Source organism: Quercus lobata, chromosome 11, assembly GCF_001633185.2.
Source record: "Quercus lobata isolate SW786 chromosome 11, ValleyOak3.0 Primary Assembly, whole genome shotgun sequence".
Taxonomy (NCBI): Eukaryota; Viridiplantae; Streptophyta; class Magnoliopsida; order Fagales; family Fagaceae; genus Quercus; species Quercus lobata.
The window spans coordinates 19,178,477-19,196,827 of record NC_044914.1 but is presented as its reverse complement, the minus strand read 5'-3'; the positions used below and the strand labels follow the sequence as shown (position 1 = coordinate 19,196,827).

At 32.6% G+C, this 18,351-nt stretch overlaps 1 protein-coding gene across 3 annotated transcripts; it reads left to right on the top strand.

The window, feature by feature from the left end:
• Positions 1–8,870: 8,870 nt before the first annotated feature.
• Positions 8,871–16,851, top strand: LOC115968706. Of its 3 annotated transcripts, none has more exons than XM_031088189.1 (6): positions 8,871–9,403; positions 9,516–9,894; positions 10,319–11,085; positions 11,171–11,260; positions 14,212–14,985; positions 16,167–16,851. In XM_031088189.1, the coding sequence occupies exons 2-6, from the start codon at positions 9,786–9,788 to the stop codon at positions 16,290–16,292; spliced, it is 1,866 nt and encodes a 621-aa protein (XP_030944049.1). In that variant the 5' UTR covers positions 8,871–9,403; positions 9,516–9,785; the 3' UTR covers positions 16,293–16,851. The 3 variants fall into 3 exon arrangements, with proteins under 3 accessions (XP_030944049.1, XP_030944050.1, XP_030944048.1); XM_031088190.1 differs by having other exon boundaries at positions 8,871–9,894; positions 14,212–14,341; positions 14,456–14,985; XM_031088188.1 differs by having other exon boundaries at positions 8,871–9,894.
• The last annotated feature ends 1,500 nt before the right edge of the window (positions 16,852–18,351 follow it).

The following is an 18,351-nucleotide window of genomic DNA, read 5'->3' as shown; positions in this document are numbered from 1 at the left end:
ACATGAACTACAACTTTTACTATTATTGTAATCCTACAACGAAAAAGCTTCTTAAAAGTTTTCTCCCAAAAGAAAAAAAAAAAAACCTTAAAAGAAAAATGTTTATCAATAAGAAATATTAGATAAAGGATATAACTTAATTATCTTTGATACACATTTTTAAGATAATTTTTTTTACTCTTATCAACATGTTTTTAAAATTTGATTATTCTTATTTTTGCTTTTGATCTTCTCAAAAAAAGAAAAAAAAGAAAAAAAGAAGAAGATATTTGCTTTTGAAGTTGATATGTTTTAAGAAATGACCTCTTCTAATTCAATCCTCCAATTTCTTCTTACTTTTAGTTGGATGTATGACACGTAGCATTTATATTATTTGAAAATTCCACACATCTTACATCTAAATAAAAATTGGAGAAAACTAGAAGAATTGATCATAGGATATCTAATCCCATGTGTGATGGGGTGAAAACTACTTGGAAGAGTCTAATTGAGAGGACATGGGATAAGAACGATAACACCTAAAGTTATCATGATGAGTTCCTTTGATAAAGAAATGCAAACAATATCACACCATATCAGTCATAAAACTAGTAATAGTTGTGATATCCCAGATTTGATTGGATATTGATTGAGTGTGTGTAGTAAGATGTGAGTCCCACATTGGACATGTATTAGGGTTGATTTAGGCTTTATTAACAATCACAAGGAGTTTCAATTGTGACTAAATTATTCATTTAGGAGTATATAGCACAGAATCTGAAGAGGAACATCCTTTATCTACACCATTAAATCACTATTATGTGTTGCATGTCCTACTAAGCTATGATCTACATAATTTCCTTATTTACAAGTATGTGAAAAGAAATCATATCAAAAAGAATCTATGAAAGATTTTGCAAATTCGAGAAATTGAGGTAAGGACCAAAAATAGAAATGCAACCATATTTGTAGGGATAAAAATAGAGATTTAGTATGTTATTTTGGCACCTAAAATTTAGTTCAAGTTCTATATTTATCTTGATTTTTTTTTTTTTTTTTTTTTTTTTTCTCTTTATTTATGTTGACATGACCAAAAAAAAAAAAAAAAAAAAAACTAACCAAATTAGAGCAAATGAGGATATTTAAAATTTGAAGGGGAAAATATAATTTTTTCTATAGAAAATTCTTGGAATGAAAATAAAACATTCACTAGGGGTCTGTTTGGATATCGTTTATTGTTGAAAACTGAAAATACTGTAACAAAATAATTTTTAAATATGTGAATAGTGTCATGGAATCCAGTTTTAAAGTTGTTTTTATTAAAAAAATACTTGCGAGTCCCGTGAACAGTGCATGGACACACACAAAAAACTCAGACGCGTCTACTTTCATTTTCAATGCAATCCAAACGTGCACTAGGTGTTTAAGATATATTTATAACTAAATTATTATCTCATCTTTTGTACCAAGTATAATGGACAAGCTACTTGGCACTAAAATGAAGAAAAATAAATTGGATACATGACATGAGATTAAATAACAATTATAAACGAATGTGGATTCAATTTGGAGATGCACTTAGTCTGCCATTTGAATTATGGGTTATGATCATCTAGACTTGTTAGGGTAACTCCATCATAGAATTCTTACATTTTATCATTTATTTTGAATTGAGTGCATTATCTTTTACCATGTCATCAATAATTTAAAAAATACTAAAAAGTGTGATAGTCATTTCAAAACGAATTGATAAGATTTTAAGAATTCTTGGTGGAATTATCTTAAGAATTTTAGAGAATCTTATGTCATACAAGATGGGTCCTACAGTCACTAGAAGTAGATCTAGTAGCATAAGCAAATCCATATCTATAATTTAGACCTTTTTAATTTTTACCACAAATTGGTTTACATTAAAATTTCAATATTTTTTGGGGGGTGGGGTGTTGGGTGGGTGGGTTATGACTTTATCTATCTATTGAAAAGATATCTTATTCATTCTCCCCCTTATAATTTGTAACTCTCTAATATGATATGGTTTCATATAATTGTGGGATTCACATGTAATGGATGAGAGAATTATTATTAACTTAGTATTTATAAGCAATTAAATGTATCTAAATTTAGTTTAACATGACACCCAGAAAATAAAATAAAAGGAGTTAAAGCATGTGTTTAGGCCTAATATGATCACGCCGACATTTTTGTTATAATTGATTATGTTGGTAGCAGGGGTGACAAAATCAACCCAAATACATTTGCCCACCCAAACCCTTCCAATTATTAATTGGGTTAAATGGGTATTAACCCAATTAACATAGGAGTTCTTGTTAGGGGTCAAGTTACAAGTAGAGAAAGGTTCATGGTATATATCTGTAGTGGTTAAACTTGATTTTCAAACAAACATGAATGGGAAGAATATTTGGCTTAAGAAAGGTTGTAGTATAAATTCCCAAGGAGATATTTTTTGCCCATTAAAATTTTAATTTCCGAAGATAGGTTGTTAATATTTCTAATATGCTTGTTTACCCTTGTGCTATGCTAATTTTTATGAGGTGTGGTGGACTAAATAAGTTTATCCACAATTGAATTTTGTGTGACCTGACTTTGGTAATAACAGATCTAAGATATTTCTTTGTTGTCCTCCAAAGAAGCTTGAACTAATGTCATTTTGAGCTTTGCTATTGTGCAGGGCTGACCCTTCCTTTAGGCAAGTTAGGCAATTGCTTAGAGCCCCCAAATTTTAAGCAATAAGGCTTGTGGCATGTGCTCCTAGGCTCTGATTATTTGTTTTCTATATGTGAGAGTTTTAGAGTGTAGAGCTCATAATGTTTGAATACACACACAGAAGCAGAAATCTCTCTCTCCCTCTCAACAAAGCAAAACTATTTCTGTTTTCTTTTTGAAAACCTCATTTTTTTTTTTAACACATTGCTGAAAATTTTGTTAATCATAACAAAGTGATTTTTTTTAATGCTTTCTTAACACTGTTGCGCTTCGGAATGTACTTCTCCAGGTGTAAACTTTTACAAGGAAGTTTCAAAAGCATAATGTGCTTGGTTAAGAGCATATGAAGCTAGTTATCAATCAATAGCTACCCAAAAAGAAAAAAAAAAAAAAAATAGAGAGGGAGTCATAAAAATTGTAGTAAGTACGGAAACCATTGGTCATAATTTAGTCGAAGAAATAACTTGAATGTCAAATATGAAGTAGCCAACATGAAAGCATTAAGGCACGTCGACCTTAGAAGATTAACATTAGATTAGCTAAAATTTAGACAAATTAAACCCAACAAGTCACTTGGAAAAAAAAAAAAAAAAAAATGTACTAGCCTATTTTTCACTTCCACTTGTCTTAACTTTTTTTTTTTTTTTTACTATTTTATTTTATTCACAAACAAATAAACCAGGACCAGTTAACCTTCCATTGGCAAAATCAATTGAATGGAATTGGATTGAGAGAGTGATAACGCCTTAAAATGTATATTTGTTATATATTTATGTGAGCGTTATCTCTTTATTACTATGCTTAATTTGTATAATTAAGCCATGATTTGCATTAGTCCCTATTATTTATCTTTACATAATTTCTTGAATAAAATGTCATTCATTACATGTAATTTTATACTTTCAGGAAATCATGTGAAAAAGATGAGTTTACAGGAGTTTGTGAGAGAATGGAGACCAAACTAGAATTAAAGATGAGCTAAAAGACCATGCTTAAATGTCTAAGGAGGTGCAGCTGGAGTACTTGGGTCATCTACCATGTTTGGAAACTTCAAATAAGGAAAGAAATCAAAGAGGTAGAATTTGAAAAAGAAAAATAAGATTTGAGCACAGATCAGTATTTTGGACGTATCTCTCTCCTCAAAAATCCAATTGACATAGGGCCAAATGGGTTGGAACCGTGACTTACATATCTACAACTTTCCAATTTTGAGTCTTTCGAAATTCATAATTTTTGAAGGCTGAAATTAACTCACAAGTTATTGTTGTAAATCTGGACGAAAATTAAAATAGTAAAAGTTTTATTTTTCGACACTTTGATGTTAGGGTTTGGAAGGGAGGCTATGTAGAACGAATTAGGAAAAGAAAACCTTGTATTTTCCTTTCTTTAATGGCAGCCTAAACTTTTTACTAGGGCTAGGGGTTATGTTTCTTCTATACAGTATGAATATTCAATGTGATTCTTTCTAAAATTTTATCAATAACATATTTGATTGTTCAATTAGATTTCTTTTGATGTATTAGTTCTTCTATACTTTCAATAAGTTCAATCATGTTTTTCTTATTGTTTAGATGAATTTCTAATAGTTTCAAATAGAAATCAGGTTTTAAAGTGAGGGTTTTTTTTTTTTGAAAACTTTTCTAATTGCATAATTAATCTAGGTTATCATACGTTCTTGAATTGTCTCAGTTCAACCGAATTATAAGTATTTAATTGTATAAGTACAATCAATTATGAAATATATAATTTCTTAGATCACAAAGAATTTCATATCAGTGTAGAGAAATACCTCGATGCCCTAGTATTTACATTATTGAATTAAATTAGTTATCATTGTTATTCTTGTTTACAATTGCCAGGCAAAAATTATTCTCCATCTTCACCAAAAGTTCCTTTTTTTAATTACAATGTCTTTGAATTTACCCTGCTCTTTGTGGTTCGACCTTGGTACTCTGAGAATTATATTGTTACGATTTCCTGCACTTGGAAGTGAGCAAGTAGAGAGCGTGTGCAATATTGGCTAGTAGTTGTATATTTTTTGAGAAATGGACATACACACACAAAGGCACAACACAAAATTAAGAACATGTCATCTCAGGTTTCGTCTGTCACTCTCACGCACTGACTAGAAGTACGACTTTTTTTTTCTTTTTTTCCAATTTTATCACAACAAACTTGAGTCTACTAGACTTGAGATGTTAGTTTTCTAATTAGTTTCAGAAACATACTAAATAATGAAATTGTTAGCATTTTGGTGTTAAATTGCAAAAATCCCCATTTTTGCGGTTCATTTGAATCTATTTCATTTTCCACACACAACCAACTTCACACACACACACACACACAAACAAACCTTGTTATAATCTCCCCTTCAAACCAGAGTTCCTTCCATTCCATCCCAGTTTCCAAAATCCCAAATTATTTAACACCAACTCAATTTTAATCACACACACACACACACACACACTTTGTATAGCATAATAGGAGTAGTCTTTACTTCTTTTTCTTCTGGGCATTTGCTTAATTTTTTAGGGTTTGGTTTTGGGATAATGGGTCTGGGTTCTTGCCCACTTCCCAGGAATTTTCTTCTTCAATTCAAACCAACACAAACATTATTGGATGAGAAATGAGTTAATTTGTTCTTCTTCACAAAATTTTATTGATTAACTTATCTAGAAAAGTGTATAATTCCATATAATTCTTTCATTCTTTATAATTTTGTTAAATGCTTAGGATTCCCTGCAAACTAATTCACTAGTTTTCTCTTGCTTAAGATCAACCAAATTCATAAAACTACCTTATAATATTAGTTCTTTAGTTTTTATTGTTAAATCATCCAACTAAGATCATCTTTCATATAGATTTTAGTTGAGTTATAAAATAAAAATTGTTAAGACTATCAATAGATGTATTGCATGTAGATCCCTAAACCTATATGTTTTAAAATATTGTTATTTACCTCAATTTAAGTTTCTTAATCAACTCATCATACTTTCTTTTCAATTAAATTTTATTATTTTGGTATTATTCTCTTGTGGTATGCCAATCAACTCCATTTCCATGTGGATTCGATATTAGACTCATTGATATATTAGTTCGTGACAATCTTGCACTTTGGAGCTTTATTGAAGTCACAACTGTTAGGATCTGTGCCCTTTAAATCCTATTGTATGATACTATGATATTATGATATTATGTAACATGAATATTTGGACATTATCATATAGTCCATGAGATGCATAGTAAGTGATTTATGTGATTTAGTCACAGAAGATATAAATTACAAGTTCTTTGTAAATTCAGAATTTTAGTTCGTAGTCGGTAATGAAATTGGGCATTTCATCTATGAAGATTATAACATATCAACTAAGATGATTTGTCTTGATTATGAAAGTGAAGACTTCTAGTTGATATGTTGATATGTTTTAAATGTTAAGATATATTAAACTGGACCTCTATGAGATTTATTATTCTACTAACGACTGTCAAATGAATAATAAATCTCATGACTTTTATTTATATTAACTCTTAATTCTGAGAGAATAATGAATCTGATAATGAAATGTAGGTTGTTTTGATATATCAGGAGTAAGATATAAAGTAACGATCAAAATCTTAGTATGTTGGATAGCCACATTTAGTGTTGAAGGAACATATATTCTCAAGATGAAACTCATAATCTCTTAACGAAGATATAAAATATTCCCTTGAGATAAGTTTAATCGGTTTGGTTATTCAGAATGTTAGGCCTAACTACTTTAATAAGAAGTTACTAGAGTATATATTTATGAAATTGGATTTCATAAATATATGATGAATAACTTAAAAGATTAAATCGGGTACTCAAAGATTAAGATGTAGTAATCTTCAAAATGACATTCCACATTCATGATTTTGTATTACTACGAATATTTTATGAAAGGGTTGTATATATAATAAAGTCTTGGGATATAATTTATTAATAATGCCTATAGTGTAATTATATTAATATAGTAGTATTAAATATAATTAATGGCAATTTTGGGCTTGTCAACAGTTGACAGAAAAGCTCAAAACCCATTGGAGCTAGTGTCTTATTTGTTCCCTTTTAGTCTCACTCCAAGCCACATACTAAAGCCTAATTGGAATGGCTCAAAAGGCTAGCCCAATTAGATAATCAATTATAAGGAGAGAAACATACATAATTTTGGTAAAAGAATGAAATTGTGTGTATGTGAGTGTAAACCACTCTCTTATTCTCCCTTGAACATATACATATAAATTGATTGAGAGACCATACTTCTTGGGCATAAGTGGAATTGGAGTGAAGATTAAGAGTGTTTCCAAGTACTTCTAATTTTTAGTTTTGAATTTCACCGTACCAAGGTATGCTCTCTTATTCTCAAATTCTGAAATTTACATAGTATATATTATCAATTGCAAATGAAATAAATTCATTAATTTTTTCGTTGTGTATGTTTTGTATGAGATACAAACCATGTTTTTACAACAACAACATTGTATGTAATTATCAATACTGACGGGCCTTGTCACCATACTTTTCAAATTCAGGGTAAATATATAAACTAGACCAAGTCAACAATTCAACATAAGAAGTACATTAGAACCTACTTTACTTTACTTACTTTATTATTTTTTTTTTTTTAAGAATAAATCAATCTAATTCGGTTTTAATTGTTAGTCATTCCTTATATTTCAAGTTTTCAAAATGGAGTTTCACATAAATACAGCCTAAATAGGATTTCTTTCTCAAAAAAAAAAAAAAAAATGAAAAGAGATTAGTAATGGTATTCTCAATAAAATTTTCATTGAAGAATTTTGCAGTTTTTCTTTTGTATGCATAAAAGTTTGTAGTTGAGTTAATAATAAGTTTTATAAATATGACATAATTTGTATTAGTTTCAAATGGGTTGGAAATAGTTTAAATGAAAGCTTAAGAACTTTCAAATTGGAAGAACACTTAACATAAAATTTTAATGGATTTGAAAACAAATTTAGAACACACTTAATTATAGTGAATTTAAAATATAATTTAAAACACTTAATGAAAATTACAATAAATTAACTTAATCCTTTAAAAATTGTATTTTAGTCATTTACGAGGGGAAAGCCATCTTAATATCCACCATCTAGATAATGATTAATAAACACAAAAAATAAAGTAAGATACAATTCTTGGATTACACATCCTTGATTCTTGAATTATTCATAATTGTTAAGAGTCTTATAATTTAACTAATACCTACTTTTAACAAAGACGCCTAAAATCAAGGTGGTGTAGTCAAAGGATTGCATCTTACTTTATTTTTTGTTTTTATTAATCATTATCTAGATAAATACTAGCCTCATCACATGCGCTCCGCACGTGTTATAAGATTCTTTTTATTTTTTATTTTTTATTTTGAGTTTAATGTACAAAAACTTAGGATTTGAAATAGAGTAAACTGTTGGGTCTAGTGATTACTAGTTTTTAGGAAAAAATATATCAATGTGCGTGAAATATATTAAAAAGTGTGCTAATTTTTAGGAAAAAAGTTTTCAGGTAGTTTTTTTTTTTGGTTGAATTACAATTTTAACCCTATTTTTTATTCTTTAAGAATAAAGATTATTTAATTAGCTTAAGGGTATTTTTGACATTTTTTGAAGGCATAATAACTTTCTAAATTCTCTTAATATATAGAGATAAGTTTATAACTATCATTTTGTTAAAAAAAATCCTCAAAAAATATAGCCCCTCACTTTTGTTTTTTTATAAACTCCATTTTTATGAACTAGATGAGGTGAGGTGGAAAACTCAATTCGAAAAGTATATTCTTATAGAATAAAATATTTGGAATTTAAACCTTGCCTACACCAAAACTTAATTGATATTTTGAAGAAACTAGTTATCTAAGTTGAAATTCTTAAGTTTCTCAAAAAAAAAAAAAATTGAAATTCTTAGAAAAAATAAAAAAAGATGAGGGGAGGGTTGTACTAAATAAAAAGTCAATATGGTAAGGAAATTTTAATGTAAAGTGTTACAGCTTATTACTAGTAAGTGGTAACCCAACAACCAAAATAAGGAGAGAGCTGTTTTCAAAAAAAAAAAAAAAAAAAGGAGAGAGGGGCCTCTGTGCCTAGCCTATCCATTAGACTCTCATTCCATCCAACTTCCCAGTCTATTCTCTTATCTGTCAAGCGTTAACCAACCAAAACTCCCCTAAAAAAAGGAAAAAAAAAATAGAGGTCCATTTGAATCTGTTTCTTTTTCCACACGCAGCCAACTACACACAAACACAAACACAAACACACACTCACACACACAACTCACAACTCACAACTCACAAACAAGCCTTGTTATAATCTCCTCTTCAAAGCAGAGTTCCTTCCATTCCATCTCAATTTCCAAAATCCCAAATTATATAACACCAACTCAATTTTCATCACACACACACACACACACACACACACACACACACACACACACACGCATACTCTGTATAGCATAAGAGGAGTAGTCTTTATTTCTTTTTCTTTTGGCTCTGCTCTGCTTTGCTCTGTTCAAACATCAAACTCCAAACCCTAGAGTCAAAGGGTTCTGGGCTTTCGCTTAATTTTTCAGGGTTTTGGTTTTGGGATGTTGGGTCTGGGTTCTTGCCCACTTCCCAGGAATATGCTTCTTCAATTCAAACCAACACAAACAATATTGGCTGAGAAATGAGTTAGTTTGTTCTTCTTCACAAATTTATATACTATATATATAGGTGATTAATTTGGATTGTTAATTCAAGTTTTTCTTGACCAACTTCTTTTTTGTTATCAAATATATATAGCGTACAGAGGAAGAGATATGAATGAATGAAAGAAAAGCCTAATCTTTTAGTGTACAGGACAGTTTTGAAGAGTTGGGGTTTGGGGAATTTTGATTGAGATTGCCACTGACTTGTTTTTATTGGAAGTGACACTGGATTGATTTTTTATTATTTTATTTTTAAAGAAAGATTGTTAAGGATTTTGTGGGGGAGGGGGGAATCAAGAAGTTTTACCCGAACGACAAATTAGGATTCGTTTAATTTTTTATTTGATCATGATTGAGTCAAGTAATGGATAGAAGTGAGCTTACTTTAGTGCCGGAATGGTTGAAAAGCAGTGCAAGTGTCACTGCCGGGAGCAGTTCAAACCATCAATTTTCATCATCTTCATTGAACTCAGGTAATCCTCATTTCCTCTCTTTCAATTTCATTATTTCCTGGTTGCTGAGAAATTTGAAGAACTTGGAAGGAACCTAAGCTCGAGTCCTATTTTTGTGTTGTGTTAGTAGTAGAAAAAGATGAAATACCAAATCTGTACTAAGAATAATGCTGGAATTTGTTTAGCTGATTGATGCATATGCTATTAAATTGTTATGTTTTCTTGAGTACTCATACTTAAAAAATTTACCCTTCCTTTGGGTCTCAAAAGAATGTTGGACATGAATGGAATCATTAAATCAATATCATTTTGAAACCATCATTATTTCTCTGAAATAAACAGAAAATATGGAATTTTAATTGTCTTCTCTTTTATTACATTTTTGAAATAAACAATAAGAGCATAAGCTGAAATCTTTACCCTTTGCATATATCTTCTGATATAGATGATCATCCCATACCCAAGCATGTGAGAAATGGGTCGTCTGTGAGCAATAGTGATTATGATATAGGTCGCCAATTTGCTTCTGATCAAGCAACTTCCTCCTATTTCCCCCAGAGTTCTAGTAACGGTTCTGCCCACTCACGATCTTACAGTAGTTTTGGCAGAAGCCAGCATGATTGGGATTGGGAGGACACTAATGACTACTGTGTTAAGAACAGGTTGGTTTTGGGTGACCACAGGTGGCGTGACAGTTCTGATACTCTTGGTACCATCTTGCCCAATAGGGTTGAGAAGGATATGTTGCTGCATTCACAGTCTATGATTACAGGGAAATGCGGTGACACATGGCCTAGGAAAGTAGCTGGTGACTCAAATAATGCTAAAAGAAAACACAGCGATGCTAATGGCCTACTTGGTGGTGGGGGTAGTGTTAGCAGTTCTACTAAAACTGCATTTGAACAGGACTTTCCCTCACTCATAGCTGAAGAGAGACAGGGTGGTTCTGAAATAGGAAGAGTCTCATCTTCTGGCTTGGACACTACAATTCAGAATTTGCCAATTGGCATTTCATCTACAATTGGTTGTGATAGCTGGAAGTCTGCTCTAGTAGAGGTTCCTCAGATATTTGGATGCAATAGCACAGATGCAGCATTGTCACTGCAAACTCTTGCTGCAGGCTCAGCTTCTGTGTCTCCAAGCACAAGGACTTGCCTCAATGTGGCTGAAACATTGGCTAATGGTCCTGATCATGCTCGCACACGTCCCCAAGTAAGTTGCATTTTCCATTGTATTTCTGAGCATTTGTTAGAACATATATTCCTGCTTATATGGTGTCCTATGCTTTTGAATGTAGTTATCTGTTAAAACTCAGAGGCTTGATGAGCTGGCTATGAAGCAATCTAGGCAATTAATTCCCATGACGTTTTCCATGACAAAGCCCCTGGTAAGAGTTGTTGCTTACCTCAATTGTATTTCATAAATACCTAGAGCTGTGCATTGTACATATTGTAGTCTGCCTTGTGTACATATTAATGCTTTGAAAGTCATCCAATAGGAAGCCTTCTGTCCACGGTGGTAGAGATAAAATAATGGTCATGGACAGACATTTTGTAACTAAAGAAGTATGATGACTCATCAATGAGCAAAAATCTTATGCACTAGGCTTGCATTGGCCTCTGCACAGATATTGGAAGATATGCATGATCAGGTCTCATGCTGTATGTTTCTCATCAAGGGCATTGAAATCTATGAATGTTGATTGTGTGTAAGCATTGAGGATTGAAGAAGTTGCTATTTACTAGATCTTTGTTTGATTGGTATCAGGACTTGGGTTTTAGTGATCTCACTCTATTTGTAGATTTCATAGATTTTGTCTTTACGATTGTAGATTTCATACGTTCTCTATCCTTTTGATTATAATGCTCATTCATGTGTAATTCTTTAGGCTACCTTACATATAAATTTTGTGTACATGAGGTAGTTATTCTGTTTTAATATAACTTTATTACTTATCAAAGTAGAAAAGTAGTGTACAGATATAACTATTACTTTCATAAAAATCTTTGGATTGTTATGTTATCCAATAACAGAAGGTTATGTTGATACATTCAGGAATATAATGAGAATCTATTTAAGCCTAATTGTCAGATGTCTTTGAGTTGTAAAATTTTGTTCGTCGGTTGTTTTCTTGTTTTTGGTTTTTTCTATATTTTGGTCATAATCATTCTAAGTGATGGAAATTATAGACCACGTGGAAGGAGAAGAAAAAAGGATGGAGGACATGTGATTGATGAGGTGCTTTAAAGCATGTGTTGATCAGTTTACAATATCTGGTTTTATTTATCTGTGACTGAGGAGTGTGCCCAACAAGAAATTGGTTGTGGGGCCCGTAGTCTTGCAGACAATCCAACCACGCTGTTGGTTATGAGACTACTAGCAAAAGGCTCCAATGGATGATAAATATTTTGAGTGGAGGAGTGTGCATCCATTTGTGACAAGAAAGTTTATGCTCTACAGCTGCATCCAGCCGTCTCTGTTTCTATCCAGCAGTGTTGCCATGGGAGGGGGGTGGGGGGTTATACTATCAAACAAAACATGTGTTCTGATGATAAGGCTTTCAGACTAGCAAGTTATTGATGTATGGTAGGAAAATGAGGGATAGAACTATAGCTGAAAGTATGATTGGATAGTTAAAGTCAACACTTCTTGAGAAAATTTTGGAGAATTTGGGATGGTGAATTTGGATCATGTGTACAAAGATGAATCATTGCAACAACCAGCACCACTAGCTATGTCTTAGAAATGTGATGATGAATGCTAAGAAGGAAAATTGGAAGGACTAGAAAGGTTTGAGTGTTTGTGGTAAAGAAGAAAGGGGTTGAATGTTAACAATTTATTGCTTATGCTCTAGTCAACAAATTTATTGTTAGATGCATATGAGCTTTAGTTCAAAAGCCACAAGAATGGGGAGAGGGTGAGGTTGTGATTTCAAAACCCACTGGGTGCTTGTATAACTTACCAATAAAAAATTTTGTTGCAAGATGTGAGTGAATTGCAAAATGGGATTTACTTGGGATGGTTGAATCACATAAAAAGGGGGTTAGTTGTGATAGTTGGGAGAAGGCTTTTCTGTGTTGTGTGAAGGAACAAAACATAATATAACTGTTGCTTTGATGGTGGTGGAACCAAAAAATTGTGGTACTGCTTTATAATTTTGATACCACATATAGCTGCTTCATTTATATTCAAACACTCAACATGATTTGAAACATTTTTTTTTTCCTGAAATGTTCTTGTTTTCTGGTTGCTCACAATTACTGATATATTCAAACAATCAAAAGTAGCGCACTCGAAATTTTACTTTTGTGCTTCCATGTTTTCTATTTACTCGCAGTTCTTATAAGTTTTATGGTTGCCTTCTTGTACTTTTCCTTTTTTTGGTGAATGGAGCATTATTACTTATCAAAAAAAAAAGAAAAGAAGAATTTCTTGGGTTGCTTGCATGTACTGATATATTTTTTCCCTGTCAACTGACTTGTTGGTGGTTCTTTCAATGTATACGATTTTAATAAAGACTGAGAATGAAGAGCCAGTTAACAAATGATTTTTCCATGATATTATTTTAGAAAAAGTGCAAGTATAATGAAGGAGGGTCAAAAGTAATATTACTTTTGAGCCCTTACAAGATAGCATCAATAGGCTAAAGATTTGGAAAAGTTGAAATATTTAGTATAATTCTCACCATGGACCTCAAGAACACCCACCTCATGGTGGGGGACATGACATCATGGTGGGCATTTTCATTGAGAGATTATATTCTTCACACTGCCTTGTCAAGTATAGTATATTCCACCACCTACTTAAGGATATTAGCAAATAACATGCTCTTTGCATTTTAGTAGCCTTTTGAAGTCAGAAAAAAGTATGGAAGAGTTAAGCTGACACGGTTGGCTCATTTCAATGATTGCTATCTATTGCACCTATGGAGTTTCTTATTTGAAGTGAAAACATTGCAAGGATAGCATAGCTGAAAACATGTTCTGGTGGTAATGAGAAAATCCTCATATTGTTTTCTTGGACCACTTTATTTAAATACTATTTGGATGAGGCTTGGCTTGCTTACAGGGTGGTCATATTGATACTGTTTTATATGTGGATAGATAGCAAAGTAACTATTCATGATGCATTACCAAAATACTAAACAATATGAAAAGTTAATGTGTCATGAATAGTTACTTTGCTATCTATCCACATATATGTCAGTATCTAAACAATATGAAAAGTTAACTGCTCATAGTTTGTTAATGTACATACTGCTTCAAACTGTGATAGATCCCTTGTATTTATGTGATACATTAATTTAATGTTGGGTCATTTATGTCTTATTCTTATTAGGTGCCCAGTCCTTCTGAGAAATCAAAACCCAAGATTGGGCAACAGCAGCATTCATTCTCATGTTCACACTTTGGTAATAATAGTCCACGTGGAGGGCCTGCAAAATCTGATGTTACAAAGTTATCTGTGGGTAATCTCCATGTCCTTAGTCCGTTGAATGGTTTCTCTTCAGCAGCTAAGGATAGCTTGAGTCCTACTAATGGAAGTAGACTAGCTAATAGTCCACTTGGTGTTGCTCCATCAGGTGCTGGGTCATCCTTGAGGAAGTTAAGCAACAATTTAAGTGCTGCCACTGCTGACTGCAGGCCAACTGCTTTTCAGACGACTATAGAGAAGAAACCATCAACTCAAGTCCAGAGCCGGAATGATTTCTTCAAAAGTCTTTCAAGGAAGAACTCTCCTACAAAATTCCCTTCTGCTGTTTCTGATCCTTGCCAAGCTGCCTTGTCATCCGTTTCAGAGAATGCTGATAAATTGGTCACAGAAGCTGCTGCTGCCATGTCTATAACTCTTCAGGATACAGAAGATGCCATTTCATCAGATGACCCTGTTACAGACTCGTTGAATGAAAGTAGGGATGAGATGATCCGCAATGGCAGTGCCTGTGATGTGTTTCAGAAATGTTTAAGCAATAGAGAGCAACATTCAAGCCCTGATGTGACTCTTTATCCAGATGAGGAAGAAGCTGCGTTCTTACGATCACTTGGGTGGGAGGAAAATGCCGGAGAGGATGAAGGCCTTACAGAGGAGGAGATAAGTGCTTTCTACATTGAGGTAACTGCTCTTCTAGAATTTTCTCTTTCCTTGTTTTTTTTAACCTCTTCCTATAATTTTTCTATGTTCTATAAAGGCCAAATACATGGTTCTTGAAGTTTACACTTTGAACACTTTTAGTCCATAATGTTTAAAATGATCAATTTCAGTCCCTAATGTTTTAAAAATGAGCACTTTTGGTCATTCTATCATGTTCTGTTCTTTTTTTGTGTGTGCTTGGCTAATGGAGCAATGAGGTGGCCTATTTTTATGACTTGACATCTGATTATACATAAATTGAAAAGAACTACACAATGGCATTTCCCCTACCCAAACCTGTGAGTGCCTATTTGCCCAACCTGAACCTGTGAGGTCACTTCGTTGCTGTTAATCAGAATTATAATGAAGGTTTGTTGCAATTAGCCAGAGAAGAATTCTTCAGTCAAATTCTACCTCAACACTCTCTTTGAGCATGTTAAGATTTTCTTCACTAATTTCATCAAGACATCTTGTCTTTTTAAGATCTAGTCACCCCTACGAGCGCATAATTCCTTGCAAGCCTTGAAATTCAAGTCCCTTCTTGATTTCTCTCCAAGCTGCCCAAATATCAGTTTCTTCTAATCCATAGAAACATCCGCTGAATCTTGATACTGATGCTTCTCTAACAACTCATAAATTCATAAGAACTCCTGGATAACTCTGCTCTTGGCTGGCTAATATTTAAGACAACATCTGATTATTTTGTCCCATGGTATTGGAGCACCTTTTGTTTCCAGCCATTGGAACTGATGCAATGGCTCGATACGAGAGATCCACTACAGCATGCTTGTGCTTACTCAGCCAAAGCATTGTCTAGTCTGAGCCAAAAAAAAGGTTCAAACTGAGTTTGGGTTGGGGGAAATGCTACTGTGTAGGTTTTTTTTTTTTTTTTTTTTTCATCTCATTCCTCTGTTAGCCATGTACACAAGAAAATTAATGGAAAATGACAGAAGGACCAAAAGAGCTCATTTCAAAAACTATAGGGACTAAAATTGATTATTTTAATCATTAGGTTCCTAAAAGTGCTTAAAGTATATATACTTCAGGGATCAACGGTATATTTTGGTCTTCTATAAATAATATTGATTTTTTTTATTATTTAATGGTAAAGCTTATCATCTGAATACCACTTTATAAATCTTTGTGCTTGACTTCTTATGCAGTACATGAAATTGCGGCCATTATCAAAACTTTTGCATGGAATGCAGCCAAAGAGTTCACTTGCACTCACCTCACAGGATGGCAGCTGTGTTGGTGCTTCGTCTGAATTGAGCTCGTCTGCTGCTTAGTCATAATCTGTGGCAAAAATGTTTAAGCAAAAATAGGAAGTCTGAATGGTGGTTTACTTTTATTTTCGTTTTTGTTTTGATGGATGTTGAGAAGTGATTTTGGCTAAATGGGGGTGTTGAAGAGGAGAAAGATCATGGGATGTGTCTGCAATTGCCGTTTGCTGAAGTTATATGGAATAAACTGCAAATGGCCCATTCCTGAGGAAAATTAGTAATACTCTGCTTACTTTTAACTTTAGGATTTTCTGAGTTTGAAGGTTGATAGAAGAGGTAGGAATAGGATTTATATTGATCTGCCATGTAAGAAGCTGCTGAGGGAAATAGTATGAGAAAAGTGTGTTTTTCCTTTTAGTTATTCGTTTGGGGCTCAATTCCACAAATAGATTTTGAGTTCATTAGACATTTGATTAAGAAAAAGAGGGGGAAAAAAAAAAAATTAGTTCACTTTGGCTTTTCTTTGCCTTAAGCATTTTATTTGTTATGTTAAAAATTCAATGTTTATATCTGAGGAATAATACCACTGTTCTTATATGGAGAGCAACACAATTTTTATTTTTTATTTTTTTTTAAAGCATCACTGCTTCGATGCTTGTTTCGATTCATTTGGGTTTTGGACACCCTACTGGTGTCTGCTTGTGCTTTTTACACCACACAAGTGACTTGTGCTTAGCATAAAACATTAAAACATGGTGGATGGTTTTGTTGTCTTGTTTTTTTGTTGGCTTAATTTCATGTCAAATTTACTTGTATTTCTTTCAATCTATTGTATTTTGTGGGGTTTTTATAATTGGGTAGAAATACTTGAGCTAGAGATATGGAAATCCTCTCCTGCAAAATGGAAGGTTGTTCCCATGAAATGACACATGGCAAATAAAGGCTCCAACTTTATTGGAGCAACTCGCGAGAAACTCGCAGCCAGTTTCGTTCTCGAGAAATGCTCGAGCCTAAGACAATTTGTTTGCATGCTTTGTCCTCCATGAAAACCCTAGAGAGAATTAGGTTGCGTTTGGGATTAGAGTTTAGGTTGCGTTTGGGATTAGAGTTTAAAGTCAACTTATTTTATTATTTAGTTTATTTTTGCTGTTATTTAATTTATTTTTGCTACTATTCCTGAATTCCATTGCACTTTTTGGTATTATTTATGGGTCTCACTTACTATTTCAGCTAGTTTTTGCTTTTATTTACAATACTTTTAGTAAAATTTTTTCAATTTCAACTAAATAAGTTGTTTTCAAATGGACCCTTAGAGAACAATGGTCAGATTGCCCATTTAAGAGAGAGAGAACCATACACTTTGACATAGCCATACAAATAGTCTTTCTCTCTTTCTTTTGCCCTCTCACCATTGCCATATCAATGAGAGGAGATTATTGCCATCACTATCTTCACCATACTTTGAGTGTTGAGAGTTGTTTAGAGATGGGAATTACTGGAGCAATACCACAAATCCAAGGGTTTTTTTTTTTTTTTTTTTTTTTTTTTTTTTTTTTTTGGAGAAACACAAATCCAAGGAGACTTGGTAGATGTGTGAATTACAATATTCTCTTGTAGTTGGGGTAGAATTTAATTGTGGTTCAAAAAAAGGTCGTAATTTATCTATTTAAGATATAGCTATATTTGTTTTCAATTTATTAATGTGATATAATCATATTATAATGAAGTTGTTATTTTGTTTTTGTTTTGGTATTTACTTAGTTAAAAATGATATCTAAAGTATAGATATACTTAATGATGGAAATATTTATGATCTGAGTTTGGTTTGGTTTTGTATAAATTGACATTGAAGTTGTAATACATGAGTGCAAAAGAATTGAGCTTGTGCTGGGATCACTTGGTTTGTTTGTGGTATGATATGCGATGCATTTACCTTTTTATCCTTAAAAAGCTCCATGGATGAACAAATATTGTAGGGGCTTTTGGTGAATTTTAGGTAAAAATTTAGGGATTGAGTTGATGGGATTTACTTGCCCCCACCAACTGCTCCCAATAGAAAATGTCATCTTGAAAATGAAACTAATCCCCCATTGTCTCATTGACCGACCTTGACCCTCGTTATTTT

Excerpts from the sequence above, each read along its gene's own strand:
- LOC115968706 (XM_031088189.1), top strand. The coding sequence starts at position 9,786 with ATGGATAGAAGTGAGCTTACTTTAGTGCCGGAATGGTTGAAAAGCAGT. Across the intron at positions 9,895-10,318 it reads ATCATCTTCATTGAACTCAG|ATGATCATCCCATACCCAAG; the intron begins GTAATCCTCATT and ends CTTCTGATATAG. Across the intron at positions 11,261-14,211 it reads TTTCCATGACAAAGCCCCTG|GTGCCCAGTCCTTCTGAGAA; the intron begins GTAAGAGTTGTT and ends TATTCTTATTAG.